General features: G+C 39.8%; 2 protein-coding genes across 3 annotated transcripts; one reads left to right on the top strand and one right to left on the bottom strand.

Moving 5' to 3' along the window:
* Positions 1 to 1,082: 1,082 nt before the first annotated feature.
* Positions 1,083 to 4,978, bottom strand: tmem107l (transmembrane protein 107 like). Of its 2 annotated transcripts, none has more exons than XM_008280678.1 (5): positions 4,509 to 4,978; positions 3,524 to 3,591; positions 3,349 to 3,449; positions 2,029 to 2,125; positions 1,083 to 1,375 (listed from the first exon to the last, which is right to left on the bottom strand). In XM_008280678.1, exons 1-5 carry the CDS (start codon positions 4,593 to 4,595, stop codon positions 1,306 to 1,308), a joined length of 423 nt encoding a protein of 140 aa, XP_008278900.1. In that variant the 5' UTR covers positions 4,596 to 4,978; the 3' UTR covers positions 1,083 to 1,305. The 2 variants fall into 2 exon arrangements, with proteins under 2 accessions (XP_008278900.1, XP_008278899.1); XM_008280677.1 differs by lacking the exon at positions 2,029 to 2,125 and adding an exon at positions 2,200 to 2,296 and having other exon boundaries at positions 4,509 to 4,976.
* Positions 4,979 to 6,132: 1,154 nt separating this feature from the next.
* On the top strand, positions 6,133 to 22,947 carry trim46a (tripartite motif containing 46a). Its single transcript, XM_008280676.1, has 12 exons — positions 6,133 to 6,192; positions 7,869 to 8,127; positions 11,301 to 11,451; positions 12,379 to 12,577; positions 13,727 to 13,873; positions 13,954 to 14,049; positions 15,465 to 15,718; positions 15,805 to 15,926; positions 16,343 to 16,672; positions 18,149 to 18,378; positions 18,454 to 18,521; positions 22,512 to 22,947. Exons 1-12 carry the CDS (start codon positions 6,133 to 6,135, stop codon positions 22,945 to 22,947), a joined length of 2,352 nt encoding a protein of 783 aa, XP_008278898.1.
* Positions 22,948 to 25,435: the final 2,488 nt, after the last annotated feature.

Raw genomic sequence — 25,435 nt, 5'->3', positions numbered from 1 at the left:
GCTCAGTTTTACTCACTTTATAACTTATGCACAGATTTTTGGAAATTGTGCTCAGATAGATTTTGGGATTCTTAGTTTTTAGGTTATCAAAACACTCTAGAACATGGTAGAAATTACCAGAACTATTTCCAATAGCTTAAACTGCGGCAATTTTAAGGAGCATGAGTCAATTTGGATGTGACATTTTTTAGTAGAAATGAAGAAAAAAAGACATAGAAATAGTTCATGTTTATCATTATTGTCACCCTTGTCACATGTTTATGTCATTTCCAGCCAGAAGAAACTTTCTGGTCAAATAAAAACATTACTGTAAATCACAAGTTGGCATTGGAGATGAATAATGTGAGGATTAACTGTAAAAAAACCCCAAAAAAACGCAATGTTTAGTTCTGAACGTCTGAATCTTTCAATTAAACGATTGTCTAATCTTTAACATCTCTTAATCAGTTTGTTTTCCTTATCATCTTTATTGAATTACATTCATAATGTTCTTTTTTTACGGCTGCAAGGTGGATCGGTGGTTAGCGCTGTTGCCTCGCAGCTAGAAGGTCGTGTGGAGTCTCCATGTTCTCCCCGTGCAGTGTGGGTTCTCTCCGGGTTCTCCGGCTTCCTCCCACACAGTCCAAAAACATGTTGAGGTTAATTGGTGATTCTAAATTGTCCGTAGGTGTGAATGTGAGTGTGCTTGGTTGTCTGTCTCTAAGTGTAGCCCTGTGATAGACTGGTTACCTGTCCAGGGTGTCCCCTGCCTTCACCCTGAGTCAGCTGGGATAGGCTCCAGCCCCCCATGACCCTAGTGAGGATTAAGCGGTGTAGAGATAATGGATGGATGTTCATTTTTTACCTTTCTGCCACTCAACTTTTAGCAATACTCCAGAAAAACACTACTACTGGACTAGGGCCGTGGTTGTGGTAAGGGTCTGCCAGTTGGACCTACAGAGACGGTTTCTGTACAAACACTGAGAAAAATGCAGAGAACTCAGCAGCAATAGGACAGAAACACATAAACAGTTTAAGGTGGAGTTTGTATAAATGACTCTTCAAACAGACCAAGATGTTCAAAACAGACACAACACCATGAGTGCTTTACTGCATCTATTTTATTCAAAATATACAAAAATATTTAAAAAATGGCATTTTTACATTGCCGTGTTACTGCAGCGTATCCACATATGTGTGTTAACCAGTGTTTCTCAGATCTTTTTTTTTGTACAGCAATAAAAAAACAAAAAAAAACATCTGATATTGTGGCTACATATGTTCCCATCCACACATATTTGTCAGACTTCACACCAGGACTGTAGTTCAATATGGCTTCTTCTTCACTCCGAAAACTGCTATAAACAGAAGAATCTCCACAAAAGCCGGCAGCACACTAGAGGGAGAGACAGAGACAGAAATGTAGAGCAAACCGCTGGAGACAGAGCCACTGTACTTACAGTATACGAGAGAAGTAAGTGTAGCATTAAAGGTTCTCCTGCTGGAATATTCCTCTTCTTCCAGCGTCTCCAGACTGGGAGTCATCTAGTCAGCCAGTATTCTGGTTTATCCTCAGACATTCATCTATAAATGTCATCAACACCTTCTGCCCTCATGCAGCCCCATATCATGACACTGCCACCTCCGTGCTTCACTGTCAGGACGATGCATCCTCTATGGTGGTCCCGGTCAGGTTCACACCAAGTTTTACAGTCAGATTTTTCATTTCCTCTGTCCAGTTCTTTTCCATTTGGAGCCATGATTCAGACATAGATACAGCTCATAGGCCCAAAACTGAGAAAGTTCTGCTGTTCACAGCTCATTTTGGAACCATGTTCATGCAGTCAGACTGTTTTGAGATCACACCTGGTCAGTTTTGTTGAACTGAGTTTCTACTTTGAAACCTATTGAGAGCTCATGCATTTTTTTTTTTTAAGCGATAATGTTTTTATACTTGAAATGCATATACTTACACGTCACTGTTTACAGAGATTCTTTAACTTTGCTCTCTGAAAACTAACTAACTCATTCACGCCAACACACACCAACCTGCAGGTGGCAAATACAACCCAATACGTCCAGCACTCCCACTTCTCAAACACAAAGAAAGACAAGGACACGGAGGCGCTGCAGTGGACAGCCAGAGCTGGATGAGACATCTGTCAGGGAAAAACACCTCTGGATGAACACACTAGTGGTATTAGACATGTGCACACTGACCTGCAGAAGGCAAGGATCCACCAGTAGATGTCACACTCCCACTGCTCAAACAGAAAGAAAAGCAGAGCCACTGAGGCACTGGCATGGACTCCTGTGGCTATAGTGGGCCGAGACGCAAACATAAAGGAGTCTGCAGTCATGGAATTGTAACTGGTGAGTCATATATTGCTTACCTTTCTAGCTTTTTTATATATTTACATATTTAGGGGGGTTAAGTGGCACATTCTGTAACCGTTCAGCTAACAGGGCGGCCATCTTTAAAGTATATTTACTGCTTCACTGCTTTGGATGCTATTTCTGTTTACTGTTACTGTACATATATTATTGCATAATCATTAAAAAAAAGTTGTACAACCATGTTTTCATCATGCTAGAAAAATGTTTAACTTTTAAAGAATATTTTACAGCCTTTATCTCATCACTGCAGCCTTTCACCTGCCTGAACCAAAAATCTATTCGTTGACTCCAGACTGAACAGAACTCAGCTGTCAGGCTTTGAATCAGAGTCAGGATGTGATCCTGACACTACTGTTTGATCCTCTTTAAACTGGCTCCCAGTATGTTTTAGCCACTTTATACTGGCTCCCAGTATGTTTTAGCCACTTTATACTGGCTCCCAGCATGTTTTATGCTCTTTTTAACTGGCTCCCAGTATGTTTTAGCCTCCTTAAACTGGCTCCCAGTGTGTTTTAGGTTCTTTTAACTGACTCTCAGTATGTTTCAGCCTCTTTTTTACTGGTTCCCAGTAAGTTTAAGCCTCTTTTTTCCTGGTTCTCAGTATGTTTTCAGACAGGGTTTCAGGCCCTTCATGTATCTCTGACCTCTTAGTTGCACACTGACTCTGTATCCTCTTTAAAGTTTCTTTTTAAAACATGCTTTTATCAGAGAGCTTTTTCCTGATTTTACTTTAGTTTTATTTCCCTTTAACTGTCTTTTATTTCTTTTAATTATGCCTTCCCCTTTTCTAATACTCTTAGTTTTATGCATCGAACAGTTTCTAGGTTTTGATGATTTCATGACTCTCATCTGTTTTATTTTTGCTGCTCCTGTGAAGCTCTTTGTAGTTTGGATTTTGAAAAGTGTTCTATAAATAAGGACTATTTTTGAATATTTTCAGTGAGAGCCAGACAGTGCTGCTGTGAAGGATACACAGGAGGCCTTGGCTGCAGTTGAACATGGACACCCCGGAGAAGAAACCAGCCAGTTCTACAGCAAACAGACCGAGAGTGACGGCCAGCGCCACCACCAACCTGAAAACAGAGACACGTGTGAGAGGGTGTGTATACGAGTGTGTGTCACGTGTGTTTATCCAACATTTACTCACTTCTTGTCTTCGTCGTCGTACTGCTCCTGTGTGTAATCTAAAGGCAAACAAGCCTTCACGTTATTTTCCTGTAAAACAAACACGATGAGTTGGTGTCAGCAGCAGATCAAATGTATATACTAATATACTAATGCAACTATTGAAAGCTGCTTTCAGACTCCGTGTGAACAAACAAACGTCTTCTATTTGACTTTATCAAACAGCTGTAGCATCACCCAGCAGCAGGACTCGTCTCCACACTGAGGCGGTGCATAAATTACTCAGGTGGCTCGGCAGCCTTAATGTCGTTAATTATTTAAGTCATTGGACGAGTCGATCATATTTGGCCTTATTAACCTGAACACTTTTCTGCAAAGATTCACAGCTTCTACAGCGAAATCTCTGGGAACAAAGCGGTCATGTTTAGGATGAATCAGCACCAAAACAGTCCAAATACTGTTTCTTTTGGAGAATAATCATATTTTTACTGGCGTGAAAAGTGGATGAATGTAGGAAGTTCTCAGTTTTGCTGCTTAAATGCAATGCAGGAATGGCATTGCTGAGTACGGAGTAGCGCCAATATCACATCATAACATGTGCAATACTATACTGCTTAAAAATGCATCTCCTGATAGTTATAATTTTTGAATAATATTTTGTACAATTTTTACCTCCTGCCTTCCAATATTTGTATTTATTTCTTTTGTACTTTTAAACAATTTACATGCACCAACTGTAATCTAATTTAGCAGTAAAATACAGTGACAATAGAGAGATAATATTCTATTTCATTCTAAAAAAAATAAATAAATAAAAAAAAAAGCGGATAAAATGGAGTCGAATGTACAAATAAATACGCAAATAAATAAAAGAAAATCAACTCAAAGCCAGGATAGAGTTTGCTTTTAAAAATAGCAGGAAATAATGTGTTTAATGATGACATTAGATCCATAAACGCGTGTCACTGAACGGGTCACAAGGTGGAAACGTTCCGGTGTTTACTGACCCTGGACCAGAAGATGGTGATGACGATGACCAGGTGAGCGGTGATGGTGAGGAACCGAGCCGGGACGAGGCTGCTGACAGCGGACATGCTGCTCCGAACCTCCGCTCACACCGACACAACCGGTTTAACCAGAACTGCGCCAGCAAAAGTACCGCTATCCAGCTAGTTTACTGTGATTTTTAAACGCGCCTCGCAGCGTCCAGTTAGCGTGTGATGCTAATTTAGCCGCTAGCTTCAGTCTGACAATTCGGCTAACTTTAGCCTAAATTAGCATAAAAACAACATTTGTGGAAGCTAACTGCTAGCAGGACAAACGGGGATAAACCAAAGATTTGTTTTACATCCCGCTTTTTTAGAACAGTTCAGTTTCTCTGTCTCTAAACACAGATAACCGCCTTCACGATGCTGTGATTATAACGCTAAAGACGGTTGCTACAACAACCACCGCGTATGTGCGTCCAGGATTACTGACCGGGAGAAACACCGACATTCAAAGGTTCCGCTATCGCTGTTATCACAGCTTTTGTTTTGTTTTGATTATTATTATTTGATGTATTTGTTTTGTTTTGATTTATCCGCGTAGATTCGAATGTTTTGACGTATTTATTTTGTTTTGATTTGATTCCGTTCGATTTGATTTGAATGTATTGACTTATTAATTTGTTTTGATTCAATTTAATTAGTTGGTTCTGATTTATTTGTTTTCATTTGATTTAATTCGATTTGATTTGAGTTGTTTTGATTTGATGATGGTTAAATTTTTAAAGATCATAGCACATAGAATGACTGCAAAAGAGCTCATTTCTTTGTTGTTGTTGCTGTTTTGAGATAAAAACGCATCTATAAATCACTTTGATTCCACTCTCGTGTCCAGATATACACGAGGATGTTAAACATATCAAACACATACAGAGTAAACATCAAAAGCAATTCCATCGTTTTGTCTGTAATCATTTTTATTTATTTAAATTTTTTTGTCACTAATTTTCAGTTGCAATAAACAATAAAATGTCACATGTTTGCTGTTTCCGCAGACATGCAGTTCTGTGTATTTGCAGGTTTTTTCTGTCCGTCTGGTCCAGATGAAAGCAGCTGGAGCCTCCTGACTTTCTCACACACCACCGCCACCTGGTGGCCACAAGGAAAACTGGGCCACTCACAATTTGGACATTTCTATCCTACAGAGCTGCTGGAAAACAACGAGCTGGAGGTTTATTTGGCAAAAACGAGCTGTTGTTTATTTATTCACCTTGTAAGGAGTAAATAACAATGAGATGATGGCTTCTGGATAATTTCACTGATGTAAAAATATGTATTATGGGGAGATTGTTGTCAGTAACATATCTGTTCCTATAAGCCCAGGACGCCTCTGCTCGGTGTTTCCTGACTGACGAGCTGCTCCAGACTCCTCCACATCCCCCCTCCATCCCTCCAGCCCTCCCTCCCTCCCTCCTGCTCGCTCCACGAGTCGCCTCGTCTCCGACACACGGAGCTCAGAATCGGCCTGAAGCTGCAGCAGGCCGGGGCCAGGGCTTCCTCCACCCCGGTGTGATCACCCGCTCCGGCGTCCTGCTCAGAGAAACGGCTGGTTCGGTCGCTGTGGAGCCGCCGGCACCGAGGCAGGATGGCAGAAGCCGAGTTACAGACCTTCACCTCCATCATGGACGCGCTGGTTCGCATCAGTGTGAGTGTGACGCTCGTTTTATTAGCCACCATGTGTGCTGCTTCTACACCTTTATTTACACGTATGTTGTTTTATATGTGTACATCTGACAATAGAAATGCGCCATATGATCTGTGAATGTGCAGCTCAGTGAGGCGTTTGTTCCTCTCGAGGATATTTTCGGCGTTTATCGAACCAAAGGTGGATGCTGAGCTGCTTGGCAAAGCTCCGCTCTGTGGGAGGAAGAGCAGCCAGGGCCACCGCGACTGCAAAAATCCCAAAGTTGGAGCAGATAAAGTGGAGGTTTGACGGTGTTAATCAGCTAAACTGCGTTGGCTAATAGCTTCAAATGCTCGCTTCGGGCCGATGAGGAGGCAGAGATGATGCACGTTGTCATAGAAACGGGATGCTGCGTTCAGTAGCTGCAGTGATGGAGAGGAGCCGAGGCCACAACCTGAACAGAAAAAAAAAACCCCTGAAGCTGTGTTGGTTTTACACATTTGAACATCTTCCCTCTGGAATACAGGCTTACTGCTAATATCTAAATCTAATAGAAGTTCATATTTACACTGTAAAAGGAAAGCTGTAAACATATATATGCACTGAAGGAAAACAGCTAATTAATAATAAAAAAGGAATATTCTGGCAACTTTCTTGGCACCTGCAAAAAATCTCACAAAACACAACAATTTTCCATAATTCTAAATGTAAAAAAATAATAAAGTAAATTTCTGTAATATTCTGGCAGCTGAGGAGCCAGATAGAAATATTGTATACAAACTTAAAATAACCATCTTAAAAAAAACCTGTCATTTTCTGTAATTAAAATACAACTTACAGTCAGAATTTACACACGATCATTTGTATTCTTTGGCTTTTCAATGTTTAATACTGGATTTTTGCTTCTGTAGGAACAATTAAATTACCTATGAAATATCATGATAACATCTATAATGGTTTATATAGATAGATTTTTAGATAGGTGATGTATATAAAGATAAATCCTGTATTTTGACATATTATTAATGATTAGAGATGTTACACTAAATAAAACACATTCATTCAGCATTTTTGTTATAAAAACTTCAGTAATTGGCTCTCATTCAACAAATAAATCTCTGTAAAACTGCAAAACCAATACTTCTTTTTCTCTTAACTGTCACCAAGTTTATCTGATTTTCTAAATATATTCAAAGCATTGAACCTAAATCCAGCAGTTTCATTTATTAAATGAATTAATTATTTGTGAAATTATGATACCTTTACAAATGTGGCTTGTTATTTAAATCTTTTTTCTTTAAAAAAAAAAAAAAGAAAGAAATGTTATGGTTATTTACAGTTACAATTTTTCATGTGATTTTACAGAATATGTGTAGATTCACAGTATATTTTTATTTTTAATTTTCATGCAATTCAAAACTATAGAAGAGAACCTGTATCATAACTGCAGTGTGGGGAGACTGGCTGATATGGATCCCAGTCAGACAGAGATATTTTTTCCTCCACATTTGCCCTCTCTGAGTTCTGTAAATCCAGCATCATCCTACAAAACCGGCGTTGCTCTCCTCTCCTCGCTCACGACTCCTACACACCACGTATACATTTATTCAGGTGTCCGGAGGTGCAGAACACACAGAGCGGTGGGTTCCTTATTCGTTCCCATGACTCAGCCTTTATTTCCTCCCGTTTGTCTGCAGTCGAACATGAAGAGCATGGAGCAGGAGCTGCACTGTCCGGTGTGCGACGAGATGGTGAAGCAGCCCGTCCTGCTGCCCTGCCAGCACAGCGTCTGTCTGCTGTGTGCAGCCGAGGTGCTGGTTCAGAGAGGCTACCCTCCTCCGGACCTCCCGCCGGAGCCCAACTCTCCGGCCTCCACGCCCAACACCCGCTCCCCGCGGCAGGGACGCAGGCCTCCGCCCAGGACCCCCGACCGGCTGGAGAGAGTCCTCAGAACAGGTGGAGTGCCAGTGTGTGCATGTGTTGTCAGTGCATGTGTTCATGGCTGGAAAATCGGATGATTTCTTCTGCTTTTACAGTTTCTCACTCTGATACTGTCGTGACTTTTTAAAGATATCCTGTCTTCTTTAGGTTTTAAGGTTCAGAAGGTCTCACAATTTTTGTCACATAACAGTTAGTCATCGCTGAGTCACTCATGGTTCCACTGTTTTGTTCAGGAGTGCAGAATTTTTTGTTTTTTATAGACTATTATTACATCTAAAGCTTTATTTTTTTTTTTAAATCAGACAAGTGATTTAGATTTTATTTATTTATTTTTTTTTATCCCAATTTAAAGCTTGGATCTGGTTAGGTTTTCTGACTGAACATACAGAATACATCACACTTAATTAATTTAGAGACTGCTGGGATGTTGAAAATCTGATGATTCCTTCTGTTTTTACAGTTTCTTACTCTGATAATGTCATGATTTTTAAAAAAAGACCTGCCTTTTTTAGGTTTTAGGGTTCAGAAGGTCCCAGAGTTTTTGTCACATGACAGTTAGTCATTGTTGAGTCGGTCATGACTTCACTGTTTTGTTCAGGAGCACAGAATTTTTAGTTTTTTACAGAATATTATTAGAGGTAATGGTTAATTTTTGGCATATTTTTAAATCAGACAAGTGACTTTGAGGGGAAAAAAGATCCAAATTTAAAGCTTAAAACTGGAAAGTTAAACAGCTGATAAGTATTTCTGTTTTTTACAGTTTCTTCCTCTGATAATGTGGGTGATTTTTTAAAGATAACTTGCCTTTTAAACCCAACGATTTGTTTTGGGGCTCAGAATATCCCAGAATTTTTGTCACATGACATTTTGTCACCATTAAATCAGGCTTGGCTTCACTGTTGTGCTGAAGAGTGCAGAATTTTTTGTTTTTAATAGAATCTTGTTACAGCAAATGGTTTATTTTTTTTGCAATTTTTTCAAGCATCACATATAGAATAAAGTGAAAGTTGAAATCAGACGATTCAGAGCAGGTTACAGTCTTTTGGTTCTGATCAGTAATGTCATGTAGGTGATTTATTCCTTATTTATTTTTTAAAAACAAAGTGCCTTTCAAGCCTTCTAGAGGGTTTTGGGGTTTCAGAGGTTAAATACATTTAAGTATTCATAAAAATATGCTTATTATATATGCTGTATAGACAAATATAATAACTGATATTTGAACTAATATTTGAGATTTACAGTAAAATTTGTTTCAAAATTTAGAATAACACAATCCATCCAACATGACACTCTATTAACACTCCTTTAGTTTATTCATATTTGGCATATTTTGAGTTAAAATCGACCACTCATGGCAGCTCAGTTAGCTCACATGTGGGAGGAGGACGGAGCGACCTCGGCGTCCGAGCGACCGCTGAGCGATGTCACGCTTTAATGCGATGCAGAGACGATGGCGTGACGTGACGTCGGCGTCCTCTCGGTGACACGGATGATGCAGCTGACACATCAGCGTCCTGCAGAGCTCCGTGCATCATCCCATGACTTATTAACGCGCATGTGGAGCTCAGGTCATAGACATCTGTGGAGCAGGTGTGTGTTTCAGGGAGCGTCTCAGCTCCACACAGGAACGACCTTTATCTGTCATTGTGCTCATGTGGAGACAAACCAGAGTCTCTATTCCTTCTCACTTTGTTAAGCTGCTGTGTCGGTTACTTTTATAAATCCTCCTTGTGTGACATTTTTGACGGTGTCTCACGTGTCAGTGCTCCTGGACATGTTTTAAATCTTTTACACAGTGAATATTTAACCGAAGCTGGACTTTAAATTATTGAAAAGCGAATCGCAACAGTTGTTTGAAAACCGCAATTACTAAAGATGTTCTGCCCTGTAAACTGCATTGAAAGTATTTAACTGAGAAACTGAAGTACCACCAGCACTACGGTGGGCAAACTGTGATTCAAAGATCAGAGTGATTTAATATGAAATCTTAATATCAATTTTCAATGAATACAATTATATCCAAACCATAAAAAAGAAATTTACAAGAAATAAAAAAAAACTGTACATTTTTCCACAAGTGCTCACATTTTTTTTTTACTGGGGGAAAAAAAACCCAGATGACTCTACATACTAAAGATATTTTGTTATTTACATTTTTCATTTGCTTCCGCCTCCTCTCTGCTCTCCACTACCTGCAGTTCAACCGAAAAGTCCCAGAATTATTGTTATGAGACCGTTTGTTGCAGATGAGTGACTGATAGCTTCACTGTTGTGCCGAGGAGCACAGAATTTTTTATTTTTTTTTTTAGGAATCTTGTTAGAGCAAATTTGGCATCTTTAAAAAAAGCAGGCACACATTAGTAAGCTCCAGCAGTGAAAAGGAACCACTTATCCACTCATGCAAATATGCTAAAGCAAAAAAAAAAAAAAAAAAAATGTGGTTAAATATGACAATTTTAAGTTCAAGTTTGATTTATTGTCTCAACAAAAAATCATAGATGAAAAGATCAAGAAGAGTTGGAAAGTTAAAAACCTGATGATCCTTTATGTTTTTAAAGTTTTATACTCTAAAAAATGTAGGTTTTTTTTAACAGTTGTGCCGAGGAGCGCAGAATTTTTTGCTTTTTAGAGAATCTTGTTTGAGCAAATGGTAAATTTATGGCATTATAATAAAATAAAAGAGAGACAAGTTAGATAAAGTAAAAGCTAAAAATCAGATGCTTCTTCCTCTTATAGACCAGAGCAGTTTACAGTCTCTGACTCTGAAAAATGGTTTCATTTAGGTGATTTGATTTTATTTATGTTTGGAAAAAAAAAAAAATAAATAAAATGAAAGCACCTGACTGCTGTCGTTAAGGTGCTTTTATCTTACTTTAATTAGTTAATTTTTTTTAAAACCAAATACCTTTCAAACCCTCTATAGACGGTTCAGAGGTTAAATACATTTAAGTATTCATGAAAATGCACCTGTTTTGTGATTATTATTCATGATTTATATGAGGTTATAGGGCAACATAAACACCAGCGTTGCAACATCACAACATTTTCCTTAAAATCTACTAAAACTACAACAATATTCAAGAGTTTTTTGCACTTTTTTTTCTACATTATGGCTTCACAGTTGTGTCTGTACAGATGTCCTGCTGTATGTCTCATGTCTTTGTCCTCCTCCTCTATCCTCCCCCCAGTATGCGGGACGTATCCGGGGCGAAGGCGACGGGAGGCGGCTCCTCCCCTCATGCTGTTCCCCTGTCCGACCTGCCGGCAGGACGTGGAGCTCGGAGAGAAAGGCCTGAGCGACTGCCTCCGCAACCTCACCCTGGAGCGCATCGTGGAGAGGTACCACTAAGAGCTGACGCTGCTGTCTCACATCCTCATCAGCTTATTAGCAAAGAAAAATCTGAGATCACGGACAAACCCTTTAACCTCAAACCTGCAGGCAATAACGGAAATGCAGCCAGTGAAGAGTTAAGTCAATACTGCTTTAAAAACGAGACAGAAAATCATTTGCTGGAAGGCTTTTCAATAATGAATCCTTCCTTTACGCCTGATCCAAGACCGAGTGTCAGACTGCAGGGACAGCTCAACATCTGCAGCCCACTGCGTCACATCAATGCTATTGTTTTGTCTTTTTTGGTTTAACTAAAGTTATTTGAACATAAAGACAAGCTCAGGTTTAAGCTCCTGGTTAGCATTTGAATTGAAAAAATGCATGTGCAACTATTCTGATGATGGATTTCTGATTTGAGGTTTTAAATGTGAGATTTTTCGGCTTTTCTTTGTCTCATGTGACGGTTTGTGTTTCAGTTTGGGGCCTTTTTCACTCATTTTTGACATTAATTGACTCATTCTTGGAGAAAATAATCAGCAGGTTAATGAATTAGCAGCAGAAAAAAGTACAATCAGCAGTGATATTTGCACTCAGTTTCATTTTTGGGTCATTTCTGAAGTAAGTGAAGAAATAATTGTGGTTCTGGAAGTTGAAATCCTGGCCAGGCTTCTCCTGTTCTGTTATCAGCTCAAACACAGGAGCTGTATTTAAACGAGTGAGGATGAGTTTTATGGGAAAAGGCAGGTTGATGAGTGCAGCTGCTTCGGAAGTGTGACGGTGCATGTTTTCCTGCACTAACCAGGCAGCTGCTGGTGATGTTTTCAGGTCAGGCCGGTGACGAGTTCTAACTACAGAAAAGAGAGCAGGTCACTCGAGCTCCCTCTCCTTAAGTTTCTGCTGCAGAGTTATCTCTCCCTGCACCTCCGTGTCTTCAGGTACCGGCACACGGTCAGCCTGGGCAGCGTCGCCATCATGTGCGGCTTCTGTAAGCCGCCTCAGTCCCTGGAGGCCACCAAGGGCTGCGCCGACTGCAAGTCCAACTTCTGCAACGAGTGCTTCAAACTGTACCACCCCTGGGGGACGCCTCGGGCTCAGCATGAACACATCCTGCCCACCAACAACTTCAGGCCGAAGGTGGGACTGCTGTTATGCACGTGATAAACAAGAAGCGTCTCTTCCATTATAAAGTCATCTAGACCTGATCGATTTAGAAAAGATGTGTAACGATATAGTAGTTTCATTTGTGCCCTATTTAAAAAGACAAAGTCAGTTTAATACTTGCATCGTAGTAGATTTAAAGCAAACTGTCAACAATGTTAAATGCATGGTTGTGTGACAGTTAGTCCCCGAGTCAGACGTGATGGCATCTGAGCTCCAAACATTTTTTTTTTGTCATATTTTTACTCATTTAAGTAAATAAAAATAAAAATAAAATAAAATGATAATAATAATACTAAGTTATCAAGTGCAGTGTGTCACTATTATGCCATAAATATATATTTTTTAAAAGTAAAACATTGAATTTCTTTCTTTTTTTTTTTTTTTTATTTAGTTAAGAAAAAAAACAGAATCTAACTTTTTTTTTGTATCAAAAAACAACAACAAAAGTTTTAGATTTTGTTATTTGTTATTTATGTCACAAAAATGTTAAAATGTGGAATCTATAAGTCGAACAAGTTTCCTCAAATATCACTATTCTGGAAAAGAAAACAAATACAGTATTGACTACAGCTACTAGAGATATTTTTTCTAATTTACATTTTTAATTTGTTTCTAGACGTGTCTCCTACAAGCTTTTTTGGAAACTTTCTGAAAACTCTCTGAATTTTTGTCACCTGACTGTTGCTCACAGCTGAGTCACTCGTGGGTTCCTTGTTGCACCAAAGAGAGCAAAAAATATTAGTTTTGTAAGGAATCTGGTTGAAACAAACGGCTGATTTTGGCCATTTAAAAAAAAAAAAAAAAAAGAGATGTGAAATAAATAGATTTTGATGCCTCATTGGTCAACTTTCCAGATTAAACAGCTGGATAGTTCAAGAAGTGTTGGGAAGCTGAAAATCTGATGATTCTTTCTGTTTTACGGTATCTTTCTTTGATAAATGGTGTAATTTTGGTGATTTTCTAAAAGTGAACCTGCCTTTGATGGCTGCAGGTGGGTTCTGGGGTTCAGATGTTTAGTAGTGACGCCTTGAATCTCAGCCTTCATGTTGTGCTGACTGCTTTGTTTCCTGTTGTGATCTGGAACTGATTCACTGTTCTCCGTACTCTCCCTTCGTGCTCCAGGTCCTAACGTGCACGGATCACGAGCAGGAGCGGCTGCAGTGGTACTGTCGTAACTGCCAGAGGCTGCTGTGTCCGCTCTGTAAGCTACGCCGAGTCCACCACGGACACAAGGTGTTGCCCATAGCACAGGCCTACCAGGCCCTCAAGGTCGGTGTTCTCTCCCAGAGACGTTAACATCATGACGTTAGCAGGTGTTTGCAATGTCTGGTTTCTCTTTGGTCCTCCAGGACAAGATCACCAAGGAGGTGAACTTCATTCTGGCCAACCAGGAGACGATACAGAGTCAGATCAGTCAGCTGGAAGCCGCCATCAAACACATGGAGGTGAAGCGTTTCTGTTTGGCTCTTCTCATCTCCCTGTGTCTTGTGCAGCAGTGTTGATATGAGCATCTACTGCAGGGTTTTGTTGGGAACTAATCATCCACCACTGAGATATAAACACTCTGTTGTGGTTTGTATGAGCAAAGTTGAAATTAAAGCTTGAATTTTCCTACAAAAAGCTCTAATTCTGACATTGAATGCCATTTTAAAGGCGTGTTGAGCTTTAGTGCTCTGAAATCCAAGCAGGTTCTAGATGTGGGTTCATTTTTCTCTGCAACATAAAGTCCTGCACCTCAGTGGAAACAGAACCATGAAGAAGGAGAGAGAACTCAGAAAATGTCTTCTGTTTTCTAAGACACAGTTAGAATGACATAAATAATAAAAAAAATAAAAATATTGAATTTCTTTCAGTATTTACTTTAAGAAAACTGAGAAAAACTAGAATCAAGTGGTGTCCACGGGTGTAACCAATACGACATACTATAGATATTTAACTATTCAGATTTTTACAAACTCTGCATTTTTCTCTCCACTCTGCTCATCAGCTGCTTTTTTTCCTCTCAGTCTCTCTGTGGAGACGCTGCCTGCAGTTCGTCTGAAGCTCGTCTCTTATAAGTTGCGCTAAGGACTGCAGAATAGTTTGTTTTTTGCACAATCTGGTGCAAATGGGTCATTTTTGGCAAAGACGCGTAGACTAAAGTGATTCTGATGAAACATCTTGGATAATTTTCACGTATGATTAGTTTGAGGATTGTTGTAAAGTTGAAAATCGGACAATTCTTGTCTCTGTTGTGTAATTTTGGCATTAAAAAAAGAAAAGCACCAATGTGCCTTTAACACAGGGGTGTCGAACATACGGATGACTTTGCAGAGTGTTCCTAAATAGCTCGTTAGTGCGTTTGTTTTTCTTAGGATTACTGCACAGATGTGGAAGTGAATGTAAACTGAAAATGATTTCTAGATCTTGACAAGTTGTTTTGATCTTAGAATAGAATCCTGTTGACTAACTGAACGTTTTGGGGCTTTTGCAGATTCGCTGTGATCCATAGGTTGTAACGCACACGTGTAAATAATAAACGTCGTTGAAATACATTTATTTTTAAGGTTGTTCATACGGTTTTGTAAAAAAAAATAGTTCATTACACATGAATGTTTTCAGAATGCTTTTTTTTGGCATACTAGGTTATTATGCTGTGATTTTACTGGTCCGACCCCTGAAATAGAATCAGTTTGACACCCCTGATTTAAACCTGCTGGCGGGTTTTGGGGTCTAACTAATGACAGCGACAGCCCAGAGGGCCGGTAGTGCTAGTGCGCCCTCTAGAGGCCTGAAGCTCCAGTGTGACGGCACACTTTCCAGCTGGTGATGGTTAAACTTCTGTCTGTCTTGATTCTTTGATCTGTTCTCCTGTCTGCAGGCTAACAGCGCCGTGGCTCTGCAGCACCTGACCCACTGCATCCGAGAGCTGGGGGCCGCCGTGGCCGAGCGTCAGGGCACGCTGGCCCTGGCCCTGGAGGGCTCCAGGAGCCGGAGGGAGGAGGCCCTGTCGGCTCAGGTGTTCGAGAGGCAGGGCCTGCTGGAGCACGCCGGCCTCATGGCCTACACCCAGGAGCTGCTCAAGGAGACCGACCCGCCCTGCTTCGTCCAGGCCGCCCGGGTGACACACAGCAGGTAGCTTCAGTTGGACCGGCCCTCGGCTGGAGGGGAGCGGAACGGTTCGGTCAGTCAGTTCTGTTTGTGGTTCTGTCTCCCTGCAGGCTGGTGAAGGCCATCGAGAACCTGCAGTGTTTCACGCTGGCTGCTGATCCCTCATTCAGACACTTCCACCTGGACGCATCCAAAGAGGTCAAACTCGTCAATAGCTTGGAGTTCATACAAGGTGGGTTCTCTGGAGCAATAAAGTCCAGACTGGATGTGTGTCGCAGATATTTATAATCTTGTTGTTTCTTCTGAACATTTGACATCTGCACATTCTTTAATGACAAATGATGCTCTTTTATCATGTTTACATTCATCTACAATCCAGCACAGAAAAAAAATCTGAGATGGTTAGGTGTAAACCTTTTAGAAAATTTGCTGAATTCAGGTGGAATAACTCAGTGAGAATCTTTAACGTGAGCACCAGCATCTCCTCTCTGGTTTGACTGGTCCGAATGATGCTTTAAACTTTAATTCCAGATATTCAAATTCAGCTTCTAAATGTTAAAACATCTCTCCATAGTTGTCAGATTCTTTGTTTCTGTACCGTGAACCATATGAATCAGCAGTGTGACCTGTATATTTCTGTGGTTTTAGCCCCTCTGGCTCCGGTCATCGACACCCAGAAGACCCTCGCCTACGACCAGCTGTTCCTGTGCTGGCGCCTCCCTCAGGACTCGGCCCCGGCTTGGCACTTCTCCGTGGAGTACCAGCGCCGGGCCGGAGGAGCTGCGGCCACGTGGGGCGGCACCAGGTCGCCCAACGCCGCCGTGGCCTGGCAGCGGCTGGACGAGGTGAAGGGAACCAGCGCTGTGGTGGACCGGCTGCAGATGGACAGCGTGTACGTGCTCAGGGTCCGAGGCTGCAACAAGGCGGGCTTCGGGGAGTACAGCGAGGAGGTTTACCTGCACACGCCACCCGCACCCGGTGAGACACTTGAGCATCGGCTAGCTCAGCTCGTTCACTGCAAACACTCGTCATCTCGCAACTGAAAACAGGCTCCTTCAGTTTCACTGAGTTTATGAATTTAACCCTCTGAAACACATTTTGGGGCTCAGCAAGTGTCCCTTTGTTTTGTGTTTATTTCCAATTCAATGCAGTGTGTCACATTTTACAGATGTAAAAAAAAAAAAACGACTTCTATGATATGATAAATGCGACAAATTTAATATTCAGGTTTTGTTTGAACTATTTTAGAGTCATTCTTGAAGCTGTGGTTTATTATTTTAATAGAAATAGTCCTTTTTTCATTTATATTACTGAGGTTAGACGAAATATTTTAATATTTTTGATACAGATGACACATTTTTACTCAGTGTGAACTCATTTTTCACTGCAATATAAAGTCCTGCACCTCTATAGAAAGAGAAAAAACTATTTTAAATAAAGGAGCGAGAACTCAGGAATATCTTCTGTGCAGGATGACACAGTTAGAATGACATAAATCATAAAAAACAGAAAACTAAAGTTGAATTTCTTCGAATAGTTGTTTCACCAAAATTTTAAAAAAAACCTGAAATTAACATATATAATATTTGTCCAGTTGTCCACGGTGTTTTATTTGTTTTCGTTCAGCCTAGCAGTCTCTGAATTTTTGTCACATGACTGTTGTTTGCAGCTGACCCACTCATAGCTTCCTGGTTGTGCTGCAGAACACAGAATTTAGTTTTGTACAGAATCTGCTTTGTGCAAATACTTTATTTTTTACACATTTTTAAACAAGACATGTAGAATAAAGAGATTTTTTTTTAAAAATGGAACTGCACATCACACATGGTTAGTTCAAGGACTGTCAGAAGGGTGAAAATTCTGCAATTTGTTTTGTTTTTACAGTTTCTGGTTCTGATAAGTAGCGTAATTTTTGAAAATAATGACATGTTTTTTAAATGTGTTGATCGGTTTTAGGATTCAGAAGGTTTTGTGCCAACATTTTATGCAGAATTCAATATTTTAAGTTGCATTTTTCCCGTACTGCCATTTCTCGATTGACCGACTAATCTTGTTATTTCTTTTCTCTCCATCCCTTGGTTTCCTTCATCCCCACCCGTCTTAGTTTCTGCACAAAGCCTTCCTTTTTTCGCTCTGCATCCCAGCGTCATCCCAGTCATACTCTCTCTGCCTCTGTCTTTCTTGCACCAGGTCTGTCTTTCTGCTCTTCCAAATAATTCCTTACTGTGTGTGTCCATTGTTTCTCTTGGTGTTGCTCTACGTAGTCATCCCTTTAAGTAACATTTAATCCAAAATGTACTATTACACGCTGTTTATCTTTCCTGTTTTTCCTGGTAGAAGCCACTTCTTCCTACTTTTTGCAACCTCTTCTACTGACCTGCCTCTTATTCTGTGTTCTCGTCTGACCTTCCCCCTTCCTCGCCGCCTCTTTACCACTTTTCCTTTCCCTGCCAGTCTTGAGTTTCTCCCTGGACTCTCGCTGGGGTTTGCACGCCGACCGCTTGGCGCTGGGTAGAGGTCAAACGTACGCCCGCAGCGTGCCGGGCCTTTCCCTGCTGCAGGCCGCCGACCGAGCTCTCACCTCCTGCCACTTGACCTCCGACCTGCTGGTGGCCGACTTGGCCGTGACTCAGGGCCGGCACTACTGGGCATGCTCAGTGGAGCCCGGGTCCTACCTGGTGAAGGTGAGACGGAATCTGGCGGGTTAAGCTGGTTTGGTAAGAACAACGACACTGACTTGGTTTTCGTCTGGTTTGCAGGTCGGAGTCGGGCAGGAGGCGAAGCTGCAGGAGTGGTTCCATCTCCCCCAGGACATGGCGAGCCCTCGGTAACTCCATCTCACTCTTCTAAATATTGACTTTACTCCCAGCGAATTTAATGCACCGAAGCACAAATGCAAATGGATTAACTGCTGTCATATCTGCTGTTGGTTTAAGGACGTTTGTCGTCAGGGGTCTTATGCAGAAGGTTATAGGAGTCCTGCCAGAAGTGTCACTTCCTCAGCAGCATGAATTGATTTTGTAACATATTTTTGTCCACTTGGGGGCGCCGTCACAACCCTGGAAACAACATTGATATAATATTACTATAGGAGATCCTAAAGACGGACTAAATACCCAACAACATACAGTAGAAAACATGTTTTATGAGTTCTGTCGATGGATTTATCTGCTGCTATTTCTAATTTATTACTGTTTGTTAGGGAAGGTTTAATTATATTCCTTCCCAGCTATACACTTTTAGCCCTGGAGCAACAGTAAACACTTGCGGGTGCCGTGCCAAAGCTTCGGATCCGTCCTGCAGGTCTTGGAGGTTTCTGGTCCTCGAACACAACTTTATTTACTTTTTTACAACAACAAAAAATGTTTTTACAGCATAAAATATGGATATTTATAAAGATGTTTGTGAAATTCAAGCTTGATATATTAAATATCTTCTAACATAATTTCTAAAAACTGCCCGTTTTTCACACATTGAAATTTGAGGCTGTTGAACAACATTGTACGCATCACTATCGATTCTTTCTGTTTGAATTTTCTCACTGTGATGAATAGATTTCAAAGACTACATGCTTTTTAAATGTGCAGATGAGTTTTGGGGTTCTGAGGGTTAAAGAAAGCAGTAAAACAAAACGACTCGTGAAACACAAACTGGAACTTTATGTGCCAACATTTTGCGAATACAGTGTTTTAAGTTGGACATTTTTCCAGTAATGTATTAAAAGACAACATATAGCATAAAATATAGATATTTATAAAGATATTTGTGCAATTTTAGCTTGATATATCAATACTTATATCAATAATACTTCTCCAAGATAACTTCCACTTTCAGCAGGTTTTTTTTCCTCCCATTGAAATTATGAGACTGTTTGATCAACAATACCTCAGAAACTATTAAAGATAGAAACCTGAAATTTTCACTGTTTTTTTATGTTATGTTTAGTTTTTTAAATATATATTTGGAGAATCATTGTGAAACTCCAGACCTCTGCTCTACTTGGACCAGACTGTCTACCGATATTTTTGTTTTTGTGGTGCAACTTTTTAAACCTGCTCAGTCACTTATGAAAATTCATTAAAAATAACTTTTTATTTTTTATATTTATGACCAAATATTACATATTAAAGTATTCTACATGTCTAGTTTTGTGCTATTGTGACCTGCAGCTACATGTGGTTTAGAAAATATCACCAGCTGACTTCTGCGTTTTCAATTTTTTTTGTCAATATGAGCTCAAAGAGGCGACTTTTCATGACAGCTTCATTGTTTTTTCACACCTAAACTCACCTATAATTGGAGATTATTTAATCTACGTGTCCGATATTACAGATTCTGAATTAATGACATGATGAGAAATAACAGTGAAGAGTTCAGGTTTTTAATCTTTAATAGTTCCTCAGATGTTGTCGTTCAAACAGCTTCAAATTTCAATGTGAGAAGAAACCTGCTGGGTGGGTTTTAAATATCCATAGTTTATGATAAAAAAAAGTTTTCAGCAAGTCAGAGATGATGGAGCAGATGCGCCCTGATGACTGAAGATGGAATAATCCCACTGACAAGCAGGAAATCTTTATAAAAGCCAGTGTTACAAGTCTCAACAACAGGTGTTACGAAATAAAAAGGAAGCAAACTTAAGAAATCTAAGGTATTATAAAGGTAGTAACCTGAGAATGTGCAGGATTACAGAGTAAACAAGTTCAATCTGATGCAACAGAGGAGAACTTAACGTGGAGTTACGTTGCTCTTCACGAGTTTATTCCAGAATGAAAACTCTGCAGCCTCAGTTTACGTGTCTTTAGTCAGCAGAGTCGCACACAAACAAACTCTCGTCCTCCAACAAGCAGCGCGTCACGTCGATGCGCCCGGACGCATCATCCGTGATGCTTCCTGGAGTCATCGGGTGTTTCTGCTCTTTCCACATCGTCGCCCAGGTGACCCGGCGGCTCGACAAGCCTCGGCTTGAGTCCGCCCACGGCTGTGGGGTTACATAACGCGTCGACATGTCGGTCAAAACACCGCCGTGACTCAGAATTGTGTCAGAGTCACGTCTGATGTTTGTCCGATTTCACTGGATGCGATGTGTTGCGGAAACATGAATACACCGACTGAGGTTCTGTTTGCTGCCCATCTGGTTTTAACAAACACCTGCAGCATCACAGAGCAGCAGAAACGATCCACGCGCACAAGATCTGACAGTAAATCTGGTGGAAGTATCCATATTACAGCTTCTCTGGACACTTTTCTAACACAATTCCTGTCATCACACACACACAGAAATGACATTTCACTGTGTTAATTACAGTATCGGGCAGCAGTTATGAGCTTAAATAAACCTGAATCCCCCTAAAGTCTGACTTTGTTGTTGCTCATACTTATGCAGTTAACTACTGATAAAGTTATATTTTAGTTTTGGTGCCATCCTAGCGTTTTTCGTCGCCTCCTTTGGCTCTGAATCAGTCAATATGCTGCCTGTAAAGTTAAAACCAAATAAATGAGCAGAGCTGACAGGAACTCCAGCCAAGTGGAATTTAATTAGAACCGAAGCAAGAAAAACCTCAAGACGTACACGTTGTCGATGGCTTTTGACTGCTTGTAATTGTCTTTATATTATATATTTATTATGCATTTATTTGATTAGAAATTGATCTCACGTGTTTTATTCCATTTTAAAAACTTGCGTTTTCTAGTTTCATTCTGTGCTGATGTTTTGCACTTCGGTCAACTCAGGTTGTTTTAAATGGAATTATTACTAATTATGGATGAATTCGACTTGATTTGGTGTAAGTGGAGTTTCTTTTTTGTTTTAAATTGTGGTTTTGGAAACAGATAATTTTCCTGCTTTGCTCAGTTTTATCTCTTGTTCAGCCTGATAAAAAAAAGCACTCTAATACTTTTTATTTCCATGTTTTAATAGTGTTTTTTTTTTTTTGTCGTATTTTAATAAATACCTGCAGCATCACACAGCAGCAGGAATAACCGGTGCTTCTCTACACTGAGGGTGATGACAGTAAATAATATTCCATGTTGTTTTAAACACATTCCAGGTTTATACGGTGGAATTAGTCATATTTAAGCTTCTCTGCGTGATTCCGGAGATCCATCAGAGCTGTCAGGATAGTTTTACGTGTACAAAAATGACATTTTACTGTAAGTTCTGAGTTTTTTTTAGCAGCTTAAATAAACCTGGATCGCCTCAAAGTCTGACTATGTTGTTGCTCATATGGATGCAGTTTTTAACTACAAAATTACAGAATTCCTGAAATTCAGAATCGGTTTTATTAGCAAATATGTGAACACAAACAAGGAACATACATGCATTTAAACAAGAGCAGCAGGTTGTGGAAGGAAAATGCTTGTTAAACTGCAGGGGAGCAGACAGATGAGAGTAGAAGAGCATTTTTAAGGTTGACCAGTGGAGTTTTACTGAAGTTATTAAGCAAGTTAGATAAGCTAAAACTTTATTCATCCTGAGGGAAATCCTTACATGTGCACTTGTTTGGTCAACTCAGGTTGTTTTAAACGGGCTATATTAATAAATTTGATTTGTTTTTCCACATCTGCAAGTCAGACTGTGTTCAAACTTGTGCTTTGGACACAAATAACACTCCTGCTTTGTTTCGTTTTGTCTCTTGTTCAGCCTGATACGCCTTTTATTCCCAGATTTTTATACTGTGCTTTTTCTAATGTGCATTTATTTTATTCTTATATTTCATGTTTGTTTATAGGTTCTTCTTTGCTTTTGTTCATATATTTTACAAAGCTGAATTTGAATCCCACCACTGTTTCTGTTTCTTTCTTCCACTCTGTGGTCCAGCTGCGACCCGGACAGCGGCCACGACAGCGGTGCCGAGGACGGCCAGGACTCCCCTCCGTTCTGCTTCCTCACCATGGGCATGGGGAAGATCCTGCTTCCTCCGGGACACCCCCAGAGCGACAGCCAGAGCCAGGGGGGCGTCCACTCCCACAGCAGCAGCCACGGCGGCCTGCCTCACCCGCACACGGCTCCCCTCCCGCCCCGGCTGGGGGTGTGCCTGGACTGCGACAAGGGCCGCGTGGCCTTCTACGACGCCCACTCGCTGCGCGTCCTCTGGGAGGGGCTGGTGGACTGCTCGGCTCCGGTGTGCCCGGCCTTCTGCTTCATCGGCGGCGGCGCTCTGCAGCTGCAGGACCTGGTGGCCAACCGGAGCATCGAGGAGCCGCCGCCTCGGAGGGTCACCATCCAGACAAGAGCCACAAACCTGAGCAAGTGAGCAGGTCTGTGGGCTCAGGTTCATTCGTAGGTCAGAGTTTGACACCTCAGTTCACCAAATTTCACATCTTTTGATTCCCAACAAACTGTTTCTATGTGATGAACTCTTTACCAACAAGGTTATAATGGACGAAAACAAATTAAAAACAATATTATATAACGCTTTCAGAGTGGATTAATGCAGTTTTTAACTAATTTTAAACAAGTTTCAAGTCAGTTTGGACAGATTTGCGTCCTTTTAGATAATTTTTGAGTCATTTTTGACAAGTTTCAAGGCATTCAAATAGTTTTTAACTAACTTCAGACAAATTTCAAGTAATTCTGGGTAATTCTGTAGCCTTTCGTACAATATTTGAATTATTTTGGACACGTTTCAAAGCATTTCTGACCACTTTTAGCTCTTTTAGGATAATTTTCAAGTCAATTTTGGACGAGTTTGGATCCATTTGGACTTTTTTTGATTCATTTTTGACAAGTTTCAAAGCACCCAAATAGTTTTCAACTCATTTTAGACAGTTTTCAAGTAATTCTGGGCAATTTTGTAAGTTTTAAAGCCATTTTAGACCCATTTCAAAGCATTTTAGCTAGAAATACATGTAACTAGAGTCGTGAAGTTTTGCAGGCTCAGTGATGTGTACATCGATCTACAAGCCAGTTTTATAAAGTTTTTTCTATTCTGATTGTCCACCATAAAATCTCTTCACCCAAAAGACAAATTGCTTATGGTGTCAGTTTCAGTAAATTATTTGAAACACTATGAGTTGGAAAACCATGATTTTTCTTTTAGACCTTTTGGAATGGTCTCACCTGTCACACCTGCTCAACACATGTTCAAATATTGGCCATAAATGCAAAAAAGAATAATTTTTTTCTCATAAAGTTTACCTCTGACTGGCACCAAACTCTACATTTTTAAAGCTCATATTGGTGCCAAACAGAATTTTTTTAAAAAGATTTTATAGTTGGTGGATTATCAGAATAGAAGAAATCGTGGACATTTTTGGACAAAATTTTCACAATCATATAACTGGTTTGTAGATGAATGTATTGTGTATCAGTGAACCTATAAAATTTTAGGACTCTAGCTTCATTATTTGAGTTAAACACTGTCATAAATGCTTTGGAATGGGTCTAAAATGGCTCAAAAAATGTACAAAAGGACACAAAATTACCTCAAATACCTTGAAACCTGTCTAAAATCATTTTAAAACTATTCTGTTGCTTTGAAACTAATCTACAATGATTAAAACATTGTCCACCATGACTCAAAATGGCACAAAATGACTGGAATCCTGTCCGCAATGACTCAAAAATTGTCCAAAAGGACCCAAACCTATCAAGACTGACTTGAAACTTGTCCTAAATTATTTTAAAGTAATCTGAAATGCTTTAAATGTGTCCACAATGACTCAAAATGCGTACAAAAGGACTCAGAATTGCCCTAAAATTACAGGAATCATGTCCGAAATTAGTTTGAACTGTTATAAATGCTTTAAAACTTGCCCAAAATTACTTAGAATCTGTCCTTAAGGATATAAAAATGCACAAAATTACCTGAAACATGTCCAAAATGTCTTAAAACATGTCTAAAATGAAGTTAAAACTGTCAGAAATTATTAAAAATTGCCCACAAATGCCTGTAACCCTTTCCAACATGAGTTAAAAGTATTTCACATGCTTTAAAACTTTCCCAAAATGGCTTAAAAATTGTCCTTAATGTCTTACAAATGTCTAAAATGAATCAAAAAAAGATTCAAAATTGCCCTAAATGACTAGAATCCTGTCCAAAATGATTCGAAAATTGTGGAAAAGAACTAAAAAACTGCCCACAAATTACTTGAAACTTGTCCTACATTAGTTTAAAATGGTCTGAATTGCTTTTAAATGTGTCCAAAATGACTTCAAAATTGTCCTTAGGGACTCAAAATTGCATAAAATGACTCGAAACTTGTCCAAAATGTCTTAAAACATGTCGTGAACGTGAATTAAAAACTATCAAAAAAGAATTGAAAACTGTCAAAAATGATTGAAAATAGCCAAAAACGGCTGGAATCAACATGAGTTAAAACTCTTTTAAGTGCTTTAAAACATTCCCAAAATTGCTTAAAAATGATCCTTAATATCTTAAAAATGTCTAAAATGAATTTAAAAATCTGCCCAAAAGGGTTCAAAATTGCCCAAAATGACTCAAAACGTGTCCAACATGTCTTAAAACATCTAAACTGAAAACTGTCAAGAATGATTCAAAATGCCTCAAAAATTTGTCCAAAGGGACTTAAAACTGCACAAAATGACTCGAAACCTGGTTTGTATTATTCTATCGCTGCAGGACTGGACCATTGAAGACCAGATGTGCATGTCAATGAACCTGCAGAATGTATTATTTCTCCAGTTATGGTTCTTCAAACACTGATCCACAGATTGGAGCAAAGATACCGACTTTCATTCAGAATGTTTAACTCAAAAACTGTCACGAGATAATCAATATC

Source organism: Stegastes partitus, unplaced genomic scaffold (genome assembly GCF_000690725.1).
Source record: "Stegastes partitus isolate 25-593 unplaced genomic scaffold, Stegastes_partitus-1.0.2 Scaffold207, whole genome shotgun sequence".
In the NCBI taxonomy this organism is placed as follows: domain Eukaryota; kingdom Metazoa; phylum Chordata; class Actinopteri; family Pomacentridae; genus Stegastes; species Stegastes partitus.
The sequence above is the reverse complement of the archived record's forward strand: the minus strand, read 5'-3'. Positions and strand labels throughout refer to the sequence as shown.